We start from the raw sequence: 16816 nt of genomic DNA on the forward strand, positions 1-16816 counted from the left end.
TCGGTCAACTCTGTATCGAGGGTCTACACATAGAGCAAATTTACTACTATGCGACGATACACCGAAACGTCTAGTTTTGGCAAGTCTGCCAATCTCTCCTATCTCAGGACTCGAATATAAATCAATAAACAAGGCATTACATAATCAATGTAATAACAATCTAGTATGTGATTTAGGGAAACTCGTATCAAATCTGAATCGAGTTGTGCAATCCCGTGACCACATGAATTATACCTTTCTTGTCGCACTGTCTGTCAAGATCTCGAATCAAATGTCACACCTGTCACTTCAATCTGAAATGGCAATATATAGACACACAATATCAATCTCTAACTCAAAGCAACACATATTCCAATCAATAATAAATCTCGATACAAATTGACGGTATAACAGCGTAATTCTCGGTACCGGTCAACTCAGTCTCAACATAATACAATATCATAATCTCATCAATATCACAATATCAATGACATGATCCCTTCCAACTCTGAAAATCGACATACTCTGCAATAAGACATGCTGAAAATCGAACCAATAGCATACGGCGTCTGAAATTCGATCTATTTACGTTTCTACGACGCTTAGAATATCAAGAACACATAATCTATGTCAAATCTGAATTTCCCCAACACATAAATATCGAAACATGCTGGAAATGAACAATACTTACATCCTTTCGTAGCCAACGATGCAAGGATCACAAATCTTAACTCGGAATATAAATCGGATGGCTAAATCACTCAAACTCTCAAGTTAAAGATCAAAAGAATGAAAGCTCCTCCCTCCAAGCTCTCTCGGTTCCTACTTGCTGATCAGATGAAGAAAATGAGGTGTCATGCAAGCTTATATACCCCAAGCCATGTGTCAACACGAAATTCAAAGGTGGCATTTTCGCATGCAAATCGCGGGTGCGGCAACTCAAGAGCGCGGGTGCGCTGTGCTCACGGCAAATTAATCTAACATTGCAGCACCTAGACCGCGGGTGCGGTCGTGCTAGCACCGCGGGTGCGGTGTCTGTTCGCACAATTTCACTAATTTCCTCTTAATGCACCGCGGTTGCTGTATCTCTAACACCGCGGGTGCGGTGTGGCTTCGGCCATGCTTCAAAAATTCCACTCTATATGTCATGCATTCTCATGGTTTCAAGTCTCACATCAATGCCAATTGACAATTCTCGAGCCTTACACGGGGTCTGATACTCGTCCCTCGGTTTTTATTGTAATTTTTTTTTACCATAGACAAAATAAATTTTTTAATATTTACACTATATATAATCACAATATTTAATTGGTATGACAAAATTACACCAACATAAAATTAATATTATATAATTAACCAAAATAAAATTTCAAAACTATATTATTACTTATATTTTATAATACAAATCAATCTAATTAAAAAAAACTTGATTAAATTTCAAAGAATTTTTTTTAAAAAATAAAAGATTATGCAACGAGTACGACATAACCCTAGTTTATTATAAATTAACAATAGTATTCTAAAAAGCTAAAGTTTCATATATTTAATGAATAATAATAAGTAAGGAATATATTGATTTAAATAATTTAAAAGGATTAAATAAAAAAACAAGTAAACAAAAATTCAAAGAAGGAGCCGAGATCCGACACCCCGGCCCCTTGTTTATTTTTTCAACGGGCCGTAATTTCAAACCCCGGTTTTTCGGTTTGTTTTTTTCCACAAAAAATATATATATTTACATTTTATTATTCTGGATTCGGATGCTCGTAACCCGGTTGTCTTCTGCTGCGTTTACTGTATCGGTCCGCGAGGTCAGATTTCCTCGTTATCCCTTCTCTACCAGTTTCTGACGCGTGAGAACCACGCCCTCCTTCTTCACCGATTGCGGTCTCCCTAATCACCGATTCACCCTCCTCAATCCTGAGATTTATCCCATGGTCCCGAAACAGTGAACTTCCATATTCAAAACCCTAATTTTCCAGATTCTGTTAGTTTTACTCACCGAAATTTGGGGTTTTGAAATGGATGATAAGGGTGATAAATTAGCTCTAGCTATATACAAACCCCTGAGATTCACGGGGGGTTGCTTGGAAATTCGTTTGTTCTACGTTCGTGTTGCGCCTTGTTCGGTCGACAGCCTCCCCGATCGACTCACGCTTCGCCACCTCCGCCGAGAGCTTGGGGTTTTCTTAGAGATCAACGGATCCCGTGTTCAGTCGTCCGATTCCGTCTCTATCTCCCTACGTCGCGATCGTGTCGACAAGGACGCATCAGAAGTCACCTATGTCAGCACAGACAGCGTCAAAATATCGGGTCCTGCCGAATTTGAGGTCTGTGAGGAGGAGGATTTGATTCTGTGTGGTTCGTTGCAGAGAGCCGATGTTGCTTCCTGGACCAATGGGTCTGGGTGGAGCATGGATTGTTATGTAGCAACCTCCCTTGCTAATGGGAGGTCTGCGTTTTTGCAGCCGAGGATTGGTGTTTCGTCTCCATCAATCGAGGTTTATATAGCGGGATGCTGTTCAGGAATTCCGGAAATTTTGACAAAAACTATCCTGGTCAGTCCAAGGAGGAAGGTATTGAGGCAAGGGATGCTTGATGCTATTCCTGAGGAAGAAGAGATAGGAAAAGAAGGCAGTCTATGCAATGGTTTTGTTCGGCAAAGGAAATCGCAGGTGATGTCAATTTTGTCGTGTTATTTCTTAGCTTTAAATGTACGAGTATGTTAAGATACACGACTTATTTTCTTTTCCAGTAATTATTTCCTACTCAATCTATCAAACATTCGAAATGTGTTGTCAGCAAATGTCCTTGCATATTTCATCCTTTTAATGATGGTGATTCTCTACATCAAGTAAAGATGCTAGAGTTGCTTAAAATTTTACTTTTTTGATTATTGATAACTGTTAATAAATAATGGAAAAGTTGTTAACTGCTGTTGAAGTTGGAGAAGTAACTCTATGCGTGAGATCAAGTAAAACGCTTGCTAGATTTAGTCACTTAATACCTCTGATGTAGATTGTCTGCTAGTAAAGATAGATGGAGGATTCCAGCTTTGATACCTGTAGCCGGTTTTCTGCAGAAGTAGTCTTTGGTACTGATTGGTGTGGACGATAGCTCAACCCATAATCAGCCCAGATACCATATAATTAATCGCACTTCATAAATTACCTGCATCTAACACATTATTTTTATCATTCATGTTACACATCCATATCATTCAATCATCTCATGAGTCCATGACCTGTGTCAAACGGTGCCTTACTATTGTATTTTGAATCAAGTGTTTTATGGATTGAAGTATGAACACACATGGTATGCCGTGGGTTAAGCTAGTTGATTCACCTTTTATAATCTTAGTCCTGGCTTTAATAGCAGCACTTCTTTTTTTCTGAAAGAAATTATTTTTATTCCGTAATGGAGTAGCAACTCCTGAATTGAGGTAGACCGTAGATTTGCATGTTGACAAGCATAAGTTGAGTTTTTGTTTCTGAATTCGCTGCAAAGTTATATTTGTTGTTTTGCCCGCTCTAATGGTAGATTGTGCTGGAGCTATTATGGGCAAAGAACTTCCTTACGACAGCTATGTTCACCCTTTTGTTCCATGTTTTGACTACCTTCTGATCTCTCTGTCTTTGTTCAATTTTTAATTGTACTTGTTGCATAATCCAACTTCTTGATTTATTATCTTAGACAGGTAATTGCCATTATTACAAAAAGTTTTTTTATTTGTTATTTTTTCATTTGAATGTGAATCACATCCTCCTTGCAACCCTGATTATTTTGCCCTGTAATAGATATGTAATGATGCTAAGTTGACTTAAAACGGATCTCGTTTTCTGTTTCATTTATGACTCAACTCTATGGTTATTCTAATGTGGTGTTTGCAAGAGCAGATTTAATCATCAGTCCCCTAACCCGTGCCTAGCACGACTCATCCCCCCAAATATTCAAGTTGTTTACTTTTGCTCCCTGTGACCTTATTTGCAGTTGATGGAGTCTGATGCATATGACTACGAGTCTGATGGGAAAGTTGGACATTACTCAGAAGACATGTACTATGGTGAAGATGGCCAACTTTCTTGGTTCAATGCTGGTGTACGGGTTGGCGTTGGGATAGGGCTTGGGATGTGCCTTGGAGTTGGAATTGGTGTTGGTTTACTGATGCGTTCATATCAAGCTACAACGAGGAGTTTCAGGAGAAAGTTTTTTTAGATCTCTACAGCCTCAGTGATGTGGGAAGAAGGATTAGTAGTAACATGGATAGATGTGTTGTGTTCTTTCATTGAAATCATATGTGAAACCTGGATTATACCATAACGCAAGCAAGTGAAAGCATTCAATGCAGCTAATTTACAGAGACTATTTGTGGGTGCTTGTCAAACCGTTTTAGGGTAAAAGACGGTCGGCAGCTATGATGTTTCCTTCTCTTGCCTCAAGTCTTCATATAACCTGTGTAGTGTCTCGCGGGGACGCAAGGGTTGTGTACGATTCTGTTGGTGTAACCTGTATCTAGTTTTGGTAACATGTATATATTTTCTCTTTTCATGGAGTATTCCGGGAGGTCTGTTTGGTGGATTTTCGCTCTCTGTCATCTTTTTGACCAATTTTGTTCATTGTTGAGTTTGAATAAGTAGTTCTGATGCGCTACAAGTTATTTTTTATGTACGATGTTGAAGAGTTTCATGTACAAAAACATTGTGAGTTGTATTAGGAAGAGTTTAATTGAAACTTGTGGCAAGCGAGTTTATGTGATGTTTGTATTCTTGCAACACCGAAAATATGGTAGATGCTTGGCGTTTCGCAGCGAATATTTCTTCCTTTTTTTTTTTTTTTTAATGAAATTACTTCCATTAAATAAAGTAAAAAGATAGTATGTGTACAATTACACTGGAAAATAACGAGAGCATAAAATTTTAATATTATTAATTGTGGCTCCAACATTAAGACCATCTCCAACCCTTGCTCCACAATGGAGTTGCTCCATTGTGGAGCAAAGATTTTAACTCCAATCCAGCACCAAAAATGGTGCTGGACTGGAGTTGCACTAAATGCAACTCTAGATGTGGCGCAGCAAAAAGTGCTGCGCCACATCTCTTTTCTTTTTTTTTTCATTTTTTTAATTGTTTTTAATTAATTATAAATATTTAATAATTTATTATATATTAATTATATAATTAATATTTTTATTTTTTAAAATTTTAAAATAATTTTCTCTTGTAACTTAAATTTTAATTTATATTTTTTTAAAACTTTTTTTTTAAAATTAAATAGATTTTAAATTAATTTAATAAACAACCAAATTATATTACTAGTACATTAAAATGATAAAATAATTAAAATATTACTAGTATATTAAAATGATTAAAATTATATTTGTATCATTAAATAATTATTTTATGTATATAAAATAATTAATCGATTTTCTAATAAATAATGAATATAAATAATTAATCGATTTTCTAATAAATAATGAAATAATATAATTATATTTATTATGTATAATTGTGTAATGGAATTATAAATAATTATTATTGAATTAAAATTAATATTATAAGAATATTCTGAGAATATTCTTTTTTAGTGTAGATAGGTTGGAGATGAATTTAGTGTTACACTATTATAGTGCAGAATGTGGTGCACTGGGTTGGAGATGGTCTAAGTTTCTCACTCTCAAACATAATACGATTTTTTGCATTTCAAATAGTGTAAACTGTAGCCGCAAGAGAAACACTCATCATCTTATTAACGACTGAATTACCTCGGTAGACTCCACTAAAAACTTTTAGCACAGCTGTTGAAGGGTTTATTTCATCCTACCTATGCGGACATTGCCCTCATGATAGGATGGATGGTCAAGATTTGTCCATGCATATGTAGGACCCACTTTTTTTTTTGAAATTGTATGTTTGGCAAGATCTTGGCCATCCATCCTCTCATGGAGACAATGCCCACATGGGTAGGATCTCATTAACCCTGTTGAAGATCTCATGGACTTCCTTCCTCATCCCAAGCCACTTCCGAATTCCATCCAGATATTCAACTATTTTAAGATAAGAACAAATATTTTAAGATAAGAAATTGTCTACGATGTTCAGGGAAACTTTTCTCATCATCGGTCAATATGTACTTTTTTAAGTGAATTTCTAAAAAATAATGATCACTAAATTAGAACCACATATAAAACTGGTAACATGTAATTTCATCCATATCTGATTAAATTCCCATCATTTATATATATATATATATATATATATTAAATAAAGGTAACCGGAGAGCTTTCTATTGAACAAGTACGATTTAACTCAATTTTTTTTTTTAAAAAACGACTTGGAGTATAATTGCACAACAAAAATTGCAGGTCAAGACAATAAATTACTTCCAATTGCTTTAAAATAAATTAGTTTTTTAATACAATATATTTTATGAATATAGTATACCCATGTAAATTATTATTTTTCTTTATGTACAATGTATTATATAATTTTGTACAGGAAAGTTATAGATTATATAAATATATAAGACTTTAAAGATGATTTTTTAAAATTTAAATTTATTTATTAATATTTTTATTTTACAGTAGTTTATCATAATTATTTATAATAATATTTAACGGAAGATTGACCAATATTTTTATAATTCTTTTGAATTATTACACTATTAAATACGGAAACCAGCGTCTTCTGCTACACGAACAGATTCTCTTTCTCCGTTCAAGTTCTTGCTTCCGGGTAATCGATCATTACGTGTTTTCTTCGTCTCCCTTTTTTTTATGACCTTTTTCATCTATGCTTTAATTTCTGATATTTTTGGATTATATATCGATTAACCGCTCGTTATTAAATTGTCTCTCGTCTAGCTCCTAGCTTGTTTGCATGTTTCTGAATTTTGTATTCATGAGATGTACAAGGGAAGGATTTTTGTCGTAGTTTCTGTTTGGATCTATCAGGATCTGGGTTATTGGATGTCTACTATTTGGGAATATATTTGAGACTCTGTGGATAAATGTAATTGATTTTATTTGAAAGTTGTTGGGGATTTCGCTCAAACTGATGCCGATGTCTTAATTTTTCTGCGTCCATGCTTAATTTTTTTGAATTCTGATTACAAATTGGTTATCCTGCTATCATTTAGTCATTTGGAGTTGGAAGTGAACTCTTATTTGAAATGTTGACATCAGCAGTATCTATTTCTGTTACTGGGCTTTTTGTGAAACTATTAGTATTTGAAGATAGTTGTGACCGCAAGAAATTAGTAATGAAAATCTATTGAATTATTACTGGGCACAGAATTATTCGAGCTGTTCTGCGCCTGGGTGTTTTGAGAAATGTATCTGTTCGACTTTAGGCCTAAAACTCGTGGAACAATTGGTAATCCGTAAATTTCGTGTGTAACTCATTGCAGGGCACCACATTGCTCGTCGTCATATAATTTTATAAGTTTAAATTATGAAAGATTGTTTTCCACTTGCTTAAGCGATCGATCTTAGGATATCTAGCTTATTATAAGTTATAAATTATTAATCGCACAATGTTGAATGTTGACCGTGTTAGGACTTATGTCATTGCTTTATGAGTTTGAACCTTGAAAGTCCTACGTTTTTGTTAAACATTTCTTTAAAATTATAGTTTTCCAGTTAGAATTGGTGATTTGCATACGTTTCAGGTGTTGTTTATAGGTTGCTTGTGGGAAGAATATGTCGGGCACCGAGGAAGTCAAAGAGCAAACTGATGCTGTTATGGAGGATGCTGACAAGTCCATGCCATCATCAAAGCAAGAGGTTGTGTTCTGATTATGCTATTCTGTCAAACTTATTATTATATTCATGCCATTTTCTTATAAGAAACAATTTTCTTGCAGGAGGAAGCTGTTAAGAAGAAGTATGGGGGAATTATCCCCAAGAAACCACCACTGATCTCAAAGGTATAACATAACCTTTGACAGTAATTTTACTAAGAACCTAAGGAATCCTCTGTAAACATTTGATGCCAGGATCATGAAAGAGCCTATTTTGACTCTGCTGACTGGGCTTTGAACAAGGTACTCTCTGCTGATGTTTGGACGAATTTGTTTTTTACTCATACGTGTGCTTTTATGGCCACTAACAATTATTCATGGCTTATCACAACAGCAAGGTGCGGACAAGCCCAAAGGACCACTAGAAGCTCTTCGGCCTAAGTTACAGGTATATATAAGCCTTAGATCATCTAACTGGGTGTTAATACCTGCCCCCGTAATTTATTTATGGGGTTATGAGGGATTGCCGAAAGCCGATAACACATCAAATAGCTCATCTAGTTGCTCCCCCCTCGTCATTTTTCATAGTTGAGAAAAAAAAAGCAGATCTATTACACTGTTGAGCTTTCCTTTTTTGTCTCTATATTCTTGACTGAATGTAACATTTTCAAAATATGTTCTACATCATAGCAGTCATTTCAATTTCTTCATGGCTGGTTTTAGAACTTAGTTATGTTCCATGCATCGAGTTGCAGATGCTTGACTGCAGATTACCGATCAATTACCTTCCTGAATTACTAGATTGATAATAAACTTAAGTATATCTTTCATTGAGTTGCTATTTCATTATGCTGTTTCCTCTTCACGCTGAGGATGACTGCATGAGCCTGAAGCTAGCTTATGGACTAATATTTCTTTTGCCACTTTGTGGTCACACATTCTGTCTTATTTTGCATTTGATGTTCCAGCCAACACAACAGCAAACCCGATATCGTAAATCTCCTTATGCTCCATCAGAAGGTGAAGGTATGAATGATTGTTAGACTCTTCCATAGAGATCATGTTTAAATTCTCAAATTGGTTTGAGTAGAACAATATCAATTTTTCTATACGTTTTTTTATAATTTTATTTTTCTCGAGAATAATAGTTCCAATGAATCATATGTTTTGCACTCAAAAGAGAATACATTAAAACATAAAACAAAAAATCTACCTAGTGGAAACTGGTTAGGATCATTACAGTACATAATTTTTTGTTGTTGTGTTATATATGTAGATGGCAACACTGCTCCATCAGATGATGCGCCCGTGAAAGAATAAGTAGCTGCTGTTGATCCTGCTGTAGCATTACCTGCATCATAGTACTAGCAGAGTAAATTTCTAATAAATAAATTTTACCCAAAAACCTGTTATATTTGGGAAGAATGCATCTATATGCTGTATTCTCCCTTGTCAAGAATTCTTCCTAATCTTGTTTCTGTTGTAGACTATTTCCCCTTTGCCATCATCCGATGAGATACTTTTATTTGATATTTTAGAGGTGTATTTGGGATCTGATTTCACTTAAATCACCTCATTTAGGCTTAATTTTTTTGCTGATGTGATATGCTTGTCATGTTTCCACGTGTACAAGTGTTGTGAAAATGGTGATGAGCAATCAGTCGATTTAGCTGTCAATGTCTGTGTAATATGCACTTGGTTTGCTAATCGATTGCACCTAAACTTGGAATAAATTGCCAGATAAGGAGTATGTGCTAACTGAATTTGATGTATGGATATTGTCATCATTTACTAAATAAAGGTTGAAATAAGAGGCATGCCATAATTTTCAAATAGCGTTCCGCGGCCTGTGTAAAACTCTCCTATGCAAACTACATGTCTCGCTTCTATCTTTTTTTTTCCCTTTTTTTTTTATAACCAGTGACTTCATAACCCCAGTTTAGCTTTAATTTGATGAGTTTCTGTTTCCTTGTGAAATTGGGTGGGAGGAAGTTTCCATAAATTCAATACAAATTTTGAGTAGCGTTGAAAGAATAATTTTTCTTACTAACAGAAAAAGAAGGATATTGTAGAAAGCGAGCGATTGAGCAGGTTGGCTGAGCGTGTTTTTACCTGAAAGAAAGCATAAATCGTGAACGAATTTCTTTGAAAATTAGTGTCCACATTCGATGGCATGGCGGGATTTGGCTACGTACAGATTCACGTGAACGTACGGTCCCACTAACAAATGAGATACGAGTGGATGAAAAAGTAAAAATGAACAAGTGTTTGGTTATTAACCACAAGATTGAATGGCCGCGCAAACAAGTGGAACTTTCTGTGATGTTTTTGTTTTCGAAGAGAAGGATGATGGGTTTGATATAGAAATTATATTTTTAAAAATATTTTAATAGATCTAAGAATATGTCTCACTATTCACGTGAAAACTGATATTTTTTGCCATGAATCGAAATTGTTTCGTGAGACGATTTCATAATAGTTTGTGTAAATTTTATTGTAAAAATATTTTTCTTAGAAAGTAGAAATAATTATTTGACTCCATCCAAACATCACCATCTAACTTTATGTTAGACTAGCCACCGAGGCACACGCGTTGCGTGTGTCATGAATATATGAGGCTAATATAAAAAATCTTCATGATTGTACGACACCATGACAGTAAAAAAAATTTACTGAATCCATGAGAAGCACGGGATTCCAAAGCATAAATATATTTGCGAAACTCAATATGTTGAGAATATGTGAGTGATTACATAATAATTTCTTGAAGCTCGTAATAATTTATCTCACCTGCAAGATCAAAACAAACAGACGAATATGTTATGACCATTAATATAATGCAACATAATAAATGATAAGTGATAAACAAATTCACTGTTAAAAACAAACCAGATGAAGATGGGAGCGGGTAGATCTGAGCTTTGAATTGAATATGTCATTTTTACAAATACTTTGTTTGCAACCAGTATCCTTCAGTTTTTGAGGAGAAAAACACAAAAGCAATCCATAATCAGCAATGAAATTAAAATTAAGCCAACAATGAAATAATCATAAATAATATGTTTATCCATTAGGTAATACCCAAGTACTTTTTTAAATTTGATTCAATATAAATATAGAAAGTATAGTAGCAATGGAAAAATTGGTTATTAGTGTTGTGTGATAAGATAGAGGATGAGAAATAGATAATTATGAACAGAGATAAAAACATGTACATAATAGATGGTGGCTCATGTAGATGAATGTGTTTGAACGTAGATAATGGAATTCATTAGCATGTCTCGAATTCTAGCTTTGAAACATGTAACATGTACAAATTATTATTGTAATTATTTCTACATAATGTTTTTTTTAAAAAAAAATTAGAATAAAGAGAGTTGACATACTCACAATTAATTATTCTCTATTAGGTAGCAATACGTCTTTGAAAACCACGTTTCTTGTGAATACTCAAGATTGATGCTCTAAATTCCAATCTTTTACCAGAATTTTGGTAGAATTTTGTGAGACTCCTCTTGAAAGTGCCACATATAGCTGACCATGGCTGAACACATGGTTACGCAAAAATACGCCAATATTTGGGATTGTTTGACCTTGTGCTTTGTTTATTGTCAGCGCAAAACTAAGCCTTATGGGAAACTGTCGACGTGTTAATTCAAATGGTAATCCAGAATTATCTTCACTTTTTAAGGGCATTCTATGTAAAAAGAATCTGGTACCATTGTGAGGACCTGTTATGATCTCTGCATTTATAAAATTTCTACCAAGACTACGGCATATTAATCTTGTTCCATTGCAGAGTCCAAGTTCGGGAGCAACATTTCTCAAGAGCATGATAGGACTTCCTACTTTCAATATGATTTTATGTGATGGCAAACCACTTGGACAAAGGGAATTAAAAAATTCTTCTTGAAAGAGGTTGTGATTGTCGCCTTCTACACTATCCCAAGAGGTATACTCTTTCTCCTCTCCAGGAAACTTCATAATGAGCATTTGATTTATATTGTCGACATCAACATTTTTTGGTGTGATGATGGCTCTATCAACCATATAGTTTTCATCGTTAACATGATTTATCATGTTAAGAAAAACAGAATCAATCAAAATCTGAATCGATTGTTCTCCTTCCCATGGTATGATAATTGAATCTGGTAATTTTATGAAATCACGATTCACAGTATGTTGCAATCCATCACCTATGCGCAAGAGAAATTTCGAAAAGTCAATATCTTGAGCAAATCTCATATTTTGCTGAAGGTGTATTATCTTTACGGAATGCCAGAATGTTGACCTTGAAATACTTGCAGCAATTTGTTCTGCCTTTGACCCTCGTTTAACAACCGGTAACACTTGTCGAAAATCGCCACCAAAAACCATTGTTTTCCCTCCAAACGCTATATGATTGTCCATAATATCTTGAAAACTCTTACTAACGGATTCAAAAGCATAGTGATTTGCCATTGGAGCCTCGTCCCATACTATAGCTGATGCACGCCTTATTAGATCTGCAAGTTCTGACTGTTTTTTTATTTGGCACAGTGTTGATGCTGTTGGTCTAAGTGGAATTAGAAAACGCGAGTGTGCAGTCCTTCCACCTTGCAACAATGTTGCTGCTATTCCAGATGTTGCTACCGCAATTATAATTTTACCCATTTTTCTTAAATGTGCCAACATTGAGCGGTATAAAAAAGTCTTACCAGTACCTCCTGGACCATCAATGAAGAAAAGTTTTGATCGGTTATGCATAATACTTTCTATGATGGTGTCAAACGCAATCCTCTGATGAGCATTCAAACGTTCAATAGATCTCAAATCATCATCAGAAATCTAACTTTATGTTAGATAAGCGATTCATATTATATATTGGCAAAAACTTTTGTGAGATGGTCTCACGAGTTGTATTTGTGAGACAGATCTCTTATTTGAATCATCAACGAAAAAATATTATTTTTTAAGCTCAGAATATTATTTTTTATTGTGAATATGGGTAGGGTTGACCTGTCTCACATATTAAAATCCGTGAGACGGTAAATCCATGAAACGATCTCACATGAAACTTGAGTATTTGACTCAAGAGCAGAATCAAAACAGAACAAAAGTCCACCGCCCGTTGCTGAGCAAAATAAACCACAGAGAAACCTGACTTTCCAAAACTCCGAGAAAATATTGTCTACTTTTGCAAAGTTCGTCGTATTCTCCTCATATTTTGGCCATTTCATTCTTTCGGTTTGTGCTTGGAATTCTCAATATATGGTGTCGGTTTACCCGAGTCCTCCACCGGGTCAGGATTTTAACCATTTTGGCAGCAGTTTTTACATGGCCGGAAGTGGCGGCGGAGGTGGGGATTTCATGGATATAGGGCTTGTGGGGATGTCGAAGAGAAGCGACGATGACATGAACTTGCCTCAAATGGTTCCGTTCGTGAGTTCGGGCATGGAGGATCCGAACAAGAAGATCCGAAAGCCTTACACGATCACCAAGTCCAGAGAGAGCTGGACCGAGGAGGAGCACGACCGATTCCTGGAGGCTCTCCATCTGTAAGATTTTTCTGCTATGTTTTGTGTGGCAAATTCCTAGTGAAAGGTTCTGAAAAAAATATAGTGATCGCGTAATTGGCAAGAAGTAGATTTTAATAAATAAATATGGGTTTGAATCGAATGTACAAGTGGAGAAGGTGGTTTCTTGTTTTTAACTTGAGATTAAATTTAAATGTAAAGAAATTCTTCCAGACAAATAAGGTGATTATACTTTTTCTCTGGTTTATTTTTCGGCTTTTCAGATTTGATCGTGACTGGAAGAAGATAGAAGCATTTGTGGGGTCAAAGTCAGTGATCCAGGTGATTACTCTTATTCACATTTTGATTATTTTCCTTTGCTGAAATGACTTAGCAGTTGTGAGGTTGCGAAAGGTGAACTGAACAACTTTCTGGCTTCCTCATGTTTGTTTTCCGTATGTCTCAAGACTCGACAGCTTCAAGCTGTCGATAAAATTTGTTTCTCGTTCAATATGGTTCATTTTTAGCTGAAGATGGTTTCCTGGCCTAGTTATGCGGTAAATAGTTGCTGCCATGTTGCTGCAGAGCCATCATATTTTTTTTTGTGTCGGTATGTATTTTTGCTCTTATAAGGTGAGGAAAAAATTGATTATTGCCCCCTCTTGCTTCGAAAATTTTATATTTTGAATGTCCTCCCCTTGATAATTTGGCTCCGCAACTGCTGCCGTGTTTCTTTTCCTGCTAACAGGTTGGTCTGACGAGTTATTTGTTATCCTCCGCCTCGTGTGAGTGGATAAATTGGCATCTAAAATCGGAGAACTGTGTCCTTTCATTTTCGGTTCATTACTCCATTGGGTAGTTTACTTGCTCCTATAAGGCTCAGTACCTACACATGGTACATACTGCAAAATGATCATCAGGATTGTTTCTAAAAATGTAGTGCATGTTTCATCTTATGTTTCATAGACTGACTAGTGGGCTTTTGCAGATACGTAGTCATGCTCAGAAATATTTTCTGAAGGTCCAGAAGAATGGCAAAACTGAGCACTTGCCTCCTCCACGTCCAAAGAGAAAAGCATCTCATCCGTATCCACAAAAGGTCCCAAAAAATGGTTGGTACTTCTCTTTCTGTCAATTCATCTCGGGTTTTTGCTTCAAAAACTGCATGTCACGTCCAAATTGTTTTTTCCGGGTCTACCAGTTTCAGCGGTGTCTCAAGCCAATGGTGCATTAAAATCTTCATCTGCTCTGCATGATGCAGGGCATGCTGGGAGGCCTGATCCACTGTTGGGGTCAAGAAATCCAGTCTGCAGTTCACCTTTGTCTCCTTGGACGTACAATGTTGTTCCAACATGCACTGTCTCACATATATCAAAAGGTTTATTTCTACTAAGAATGACATACAACTTTGTCTATTTTGTTTTGAGATGTTACTGGAGTATTTCCTGGTATTTCAGATGATATCGAAGCAGTCGGTTTTACCATGACACAAAATTGTAGTGGCAGCAATGATGATGGTAGCACTCTTCAGTCATGGAAGTCTGAAAAGATCAATTACCAAGGAGAAGGAAACCAATGCAAAGCTGTGAGAGGTCAGTTTCTTTCTGTCAATGTTCTTTTATTTTTGTTAATTTATCTGATCTAGGGCTAACAGAATTATTAATATGGTTGCAACTCCTTTTTCATCCATGTGTTAAATTTGCTCAAGCTGTTTCTTGTTGCAGCTATGCCAGATTTTGCACAAGTTTATGGCTATATTGGCAGTATCTTTGATCCGAAGGCAAGTGATCACTTGCAAAGGCTGAAAAAGATGGACCCTATAAATGTTGAGACGGTGAGCTCAAATTCATGTATTAAATTAAGTGTTCACTTTGGGATATAGTACGTTATTGGAGTTATTACTCATTTGTGGATAATTATTTATTGTATTTTTAGAATATTGGATCTACATATCTCCTTAATTAACCTCTATTTTTTTTAGCCTCGCCTTTCCTAAAGGCCAATTGGGAGTGCAATTCATTGGTTCTGGAATTCTCTTCTCAGCATGGCTGAAAATACGTTAATCATATAGATTAGTTGATCTGAAGTTAAATCGTTCCATGAGAGGTTTTGGGGGCATAACTTGTGACAATATTTCGCTTGCTGATATATGTACATGTATTGGTTACTTTGAAGCTCATTTTGTTAAATGGTAGCTTCAGATTTATATGTTTATGTTTTTTTTTTGGTTGGTTCGAGGAAAAACAATGATTTAATGTATCTTCTCTATTTTTGTTTCAGATTTTGATGTTGATGAAGAATCTTTCAATTAATTTGGTGAGCTCCGAGTTTGAGGATCATGTAAGTTTCTAACATCCTTCCTTGCTGCATTCTTATGTGCCATTTTAGTCTGTGATAGGTTGGTCTCCATGTGTTGGGTTTTTGGTTAAATTTGACCCCTTTATATTTACTGACAAATACCATCATATAGACAACTATTTTTCGAATTTTTTTCAGGATCCTTTTGAGCGATGAACTGTGAAATTTAGTGTTTAAAAGTGTGTAAATTTTTGGCTGAAACTTTCTTTTTACTTGCATTTTGTGGACTGTATCAAGTTCAACATTAGTATTTAGATGGCATTTATATACGACTCGATCGAAACTTTTGTTTAGACTTGATCGAAACTTTTTTAGACTTGCTTTCTGACCTTCAAGATGAAGTTTGTGTGAACTACTGTATCAGGTTTACCATTGGTCTTAAAATGTCATTAGTATGAGTAAATTTTTTGTCACATCTTTCTTTACTTGCTTTCTGACCTTCAGAACGAACAATTTGTGTGAACTGTACAAGGTTGACTCTCAGTCTAAAAAATGTAGCTCATATACGCGTAAAATATTGGTTGAAACTTTCTTTTTACTTGCTTTCTGACATTCAAAACGAACTATTTGCAATTATATATTTAGATTTGGTTTCTTAGAAACTAAACTTGTGTGATATCTTGATATCATGATTAGCCTAATTTTATTGTTCCATATCTACACCACGCCCCTCATCATATCCTCTATATGAACTAATAGACATGAAAAATAATTTTCTGCTTTACACCTCAAATCTTGGAAAACAGATTGAGAAGATGAAGTTGATGAGTTACCTTGAAAAGTTAAGTTTCTGATTACTTGTTTGGTTTCTACTTAACTATTGGCAGAGGAGGTTGCTATCATCGTACAGTGTTGGAATTGAAAACAATAGCATGGGTTGCACAATCTCATCTGCATAGACTTCTAGAGTTTCACGGATGCATTTGTGACATTTGACAACGTCAGAGCTGCGTGTATCTAATGACCATGGCTCGAGTAGGATAAAAATGCGTCGCGTCGCCTGCTCTTATTTCCGGTATCTGTATCAACTATCAACCATGCATATAATCTACTTGTGACCTGCAACGGTTGCTTTAATTATGTTAACTTTGTATGTATAATGGACACGGACTTGAGACAGATTTCTTTTAACCTTTTCTGGGACGGGCTTGTATAGGTTCTTGAGATTATGGAAGTCTCTTGTTTTTTTCCCCTAAGTTTACTCAGTAAAGAAGTCGATTGAGTTTTTTGCTTTGTCGATGAATTCT

General features: G+C 35.4%; 4 protein-coding genes across 6 annotated transcripts; 3 read left to right on the top strand and 1 right to left on the bottom strand.

Moving 5' to 3' along the window:
- Positions 1-1731: 1731 nt before the first annotated feature.
- On the top strand, positions 1732-4790 carry LOC140821778 (uncharacterized protein At1g01500-like). The gene is made up of 2 exons (XM_073182377.1): positions 1732-2654; positions 3970-4790. Exons 1-2 carry the CDS (start codon positions 2001-2003, stop codon positions 4192-4194), a joined length of 879 nt encoding a protein of 292 aa, XP_073038478.1. The 5' UTR covers positions 1732-2000; the 3' UTR covers positions 4195-4790.
- Positions 4791-6601: 1811 nt separating this feature from the next.
- On the top strand, positions 6602-9303 carry LOC140822020 (uncharacterized). 2 transcript variants are annotated; one of them, XM_073182741.1, is made up of 7 exons: positions 6602-6710; positions 7645-7759; positions 7840-7902; positions 7972-8019; positions 8111-8164; positions 8685-8742; positions 8993-9303. In XM_073182741.1, the coding sequence occupies exons 2-7, from the start codon at positions 7676-7678 to the stop codon at positions 9034-9036; spliced, it is 351 nt and encodes a 116-aa protein (XP_073038842.1). In that variant the 5' UTR covers positions 6602-6710; positions 7645-7675; the 3' UTR covers positions 9037-9303. The 2 variants fall into 2 exon arrangements, with proteins under 2 accessions (XP_073038842.1, XP_073038843.1); XM_073182742.1 differs by having other exon boundaries at positions 6617-6710; positions 7658-7759.
- Positions 9304-11166: 1863 nt separating this feature from the next.
- LOC140822216 (uncharacterized) lies at positions 11167-12369 on the bottom strand. The gene has a single exon (XM_073182959.1). It carries the CDS (start codon positions 12367-12369, stop codon positions 11167-11169), a length of 1203 nt encoding a protein of 400 aa, XP_073039060.1.
- A 415-nt stretch (positions 12370-12784) lies between these two features.
- LOC140822257 (protein REVEILLE 6-like) lies at positions 12785-16758 on the top strand. 2 transcript variants are annotated; one of them, XM_073183001.1, is made up of 8 exons: positions 12785-13253; positions 13496-13553; positions 14200-14323; positions 14413-14589; positions 14669-14803; positions 14936-15045; positions 15492-15551; positions 16397-16758. In XM_073183001.1, the coding sequence occupies exons 1-8, from the start codon at positions 12967-12969 to the stop codon at positions 16466-16468; spliced, it is 1023 nt and encodes a 340-aa protein (XP_073039102.1). In that variant the 5' UTR covers positions 12785-12966; the 3' UTR covers positions 16469-16758. The 2 variants fall into 2 exon arrangements, with proteins under 2 accessions (XP_073039102.1, XP_073039103.1); XM_073183002.1 differs by having other exon boundaries at positions 14473-14589.
- Positions 16759-16816: the final 58 nt, after the last annotated feature.

Source organism: Primulina eburnea, unplaced genomic scaffold, assembly GCF_022965805.1.
Source record: "Primulina eburnea isolate SZY01 unplaced genomic scaffold, ASM2296580v1 ctg739_ERROPOS11973397, whole genome shotgun sequence".
Lineage (NCBI taxonomy): Eukaryota > Viridiplantae > Streptophyta > Magnoliopsida > Lamiales > Gesneriaceae > Primulina > Primulina eburnea.

Bases quoted from the DNA above. Each gene is read 5' to 3' on its own strand.
- LOC140821778 (XM_073182377.1), top strand. From the start codon at position 2,001: ATGGATGATAAGGGTGATAAATTAGCTCTAGCTATATACAAACCCCTG. The intron at 2,655-3,969 runs GTGATGTCAATT...CCTTATTTGCAG, and splicing joins TTCGGCAAAGGAAATCGCAG to TTGATGGAGTCTGATGCATA.
- LOC140822020 (XM_073182741.1), top strand. From the start codon at position 7,676: ATGTCGGGCACCGAGGAAGTCAAAGAGCAAACTGATGCTGTTATGGAG. The intron at 7,903-7,971 runs GTATAACATAAC...ATTTGATGCCAG, and splicing joins AACCACCACTGATCTCAAAG to GATCATGAAAGAGCCTATTT. The intron at 8,743-8,992 runs GTATGAATGATT...TTATATATGTAG, and splicing joins TGCTCCATCAGAAGGTGAAG to ATGGCAACACTGCTCCATCA.
- LOC140822216 (XM_073182959.1), bottom strand. From the start codon at position 12,369: ATGGGTAAAATTATAATTGCGGTAGCAACATCTGGAATAGCAGCAACA.
- LOC140822257 (XM_073183001.1), top strand. From the start codon at position 12,967: ATGGTGTCGGTTTACCCGAGTCCTCCACCGGGTCAGGATTTTAACCAT. The intron at 14,324-14,412 runs GTTGGTACTTCT...CGGGTCTACCAG, and splicing joins ACAAAAGGTCCCAAAAAATG to TTTCAGCGGTGTCTCAAGCC. The intron at 15,552-16,396 runs GTAAGTTTCTAA...AACTATTGGCAG, and splicing joins GCTCCGAGTTTGAGGATCAT to AGGAGGTTGCTATCATCGTA.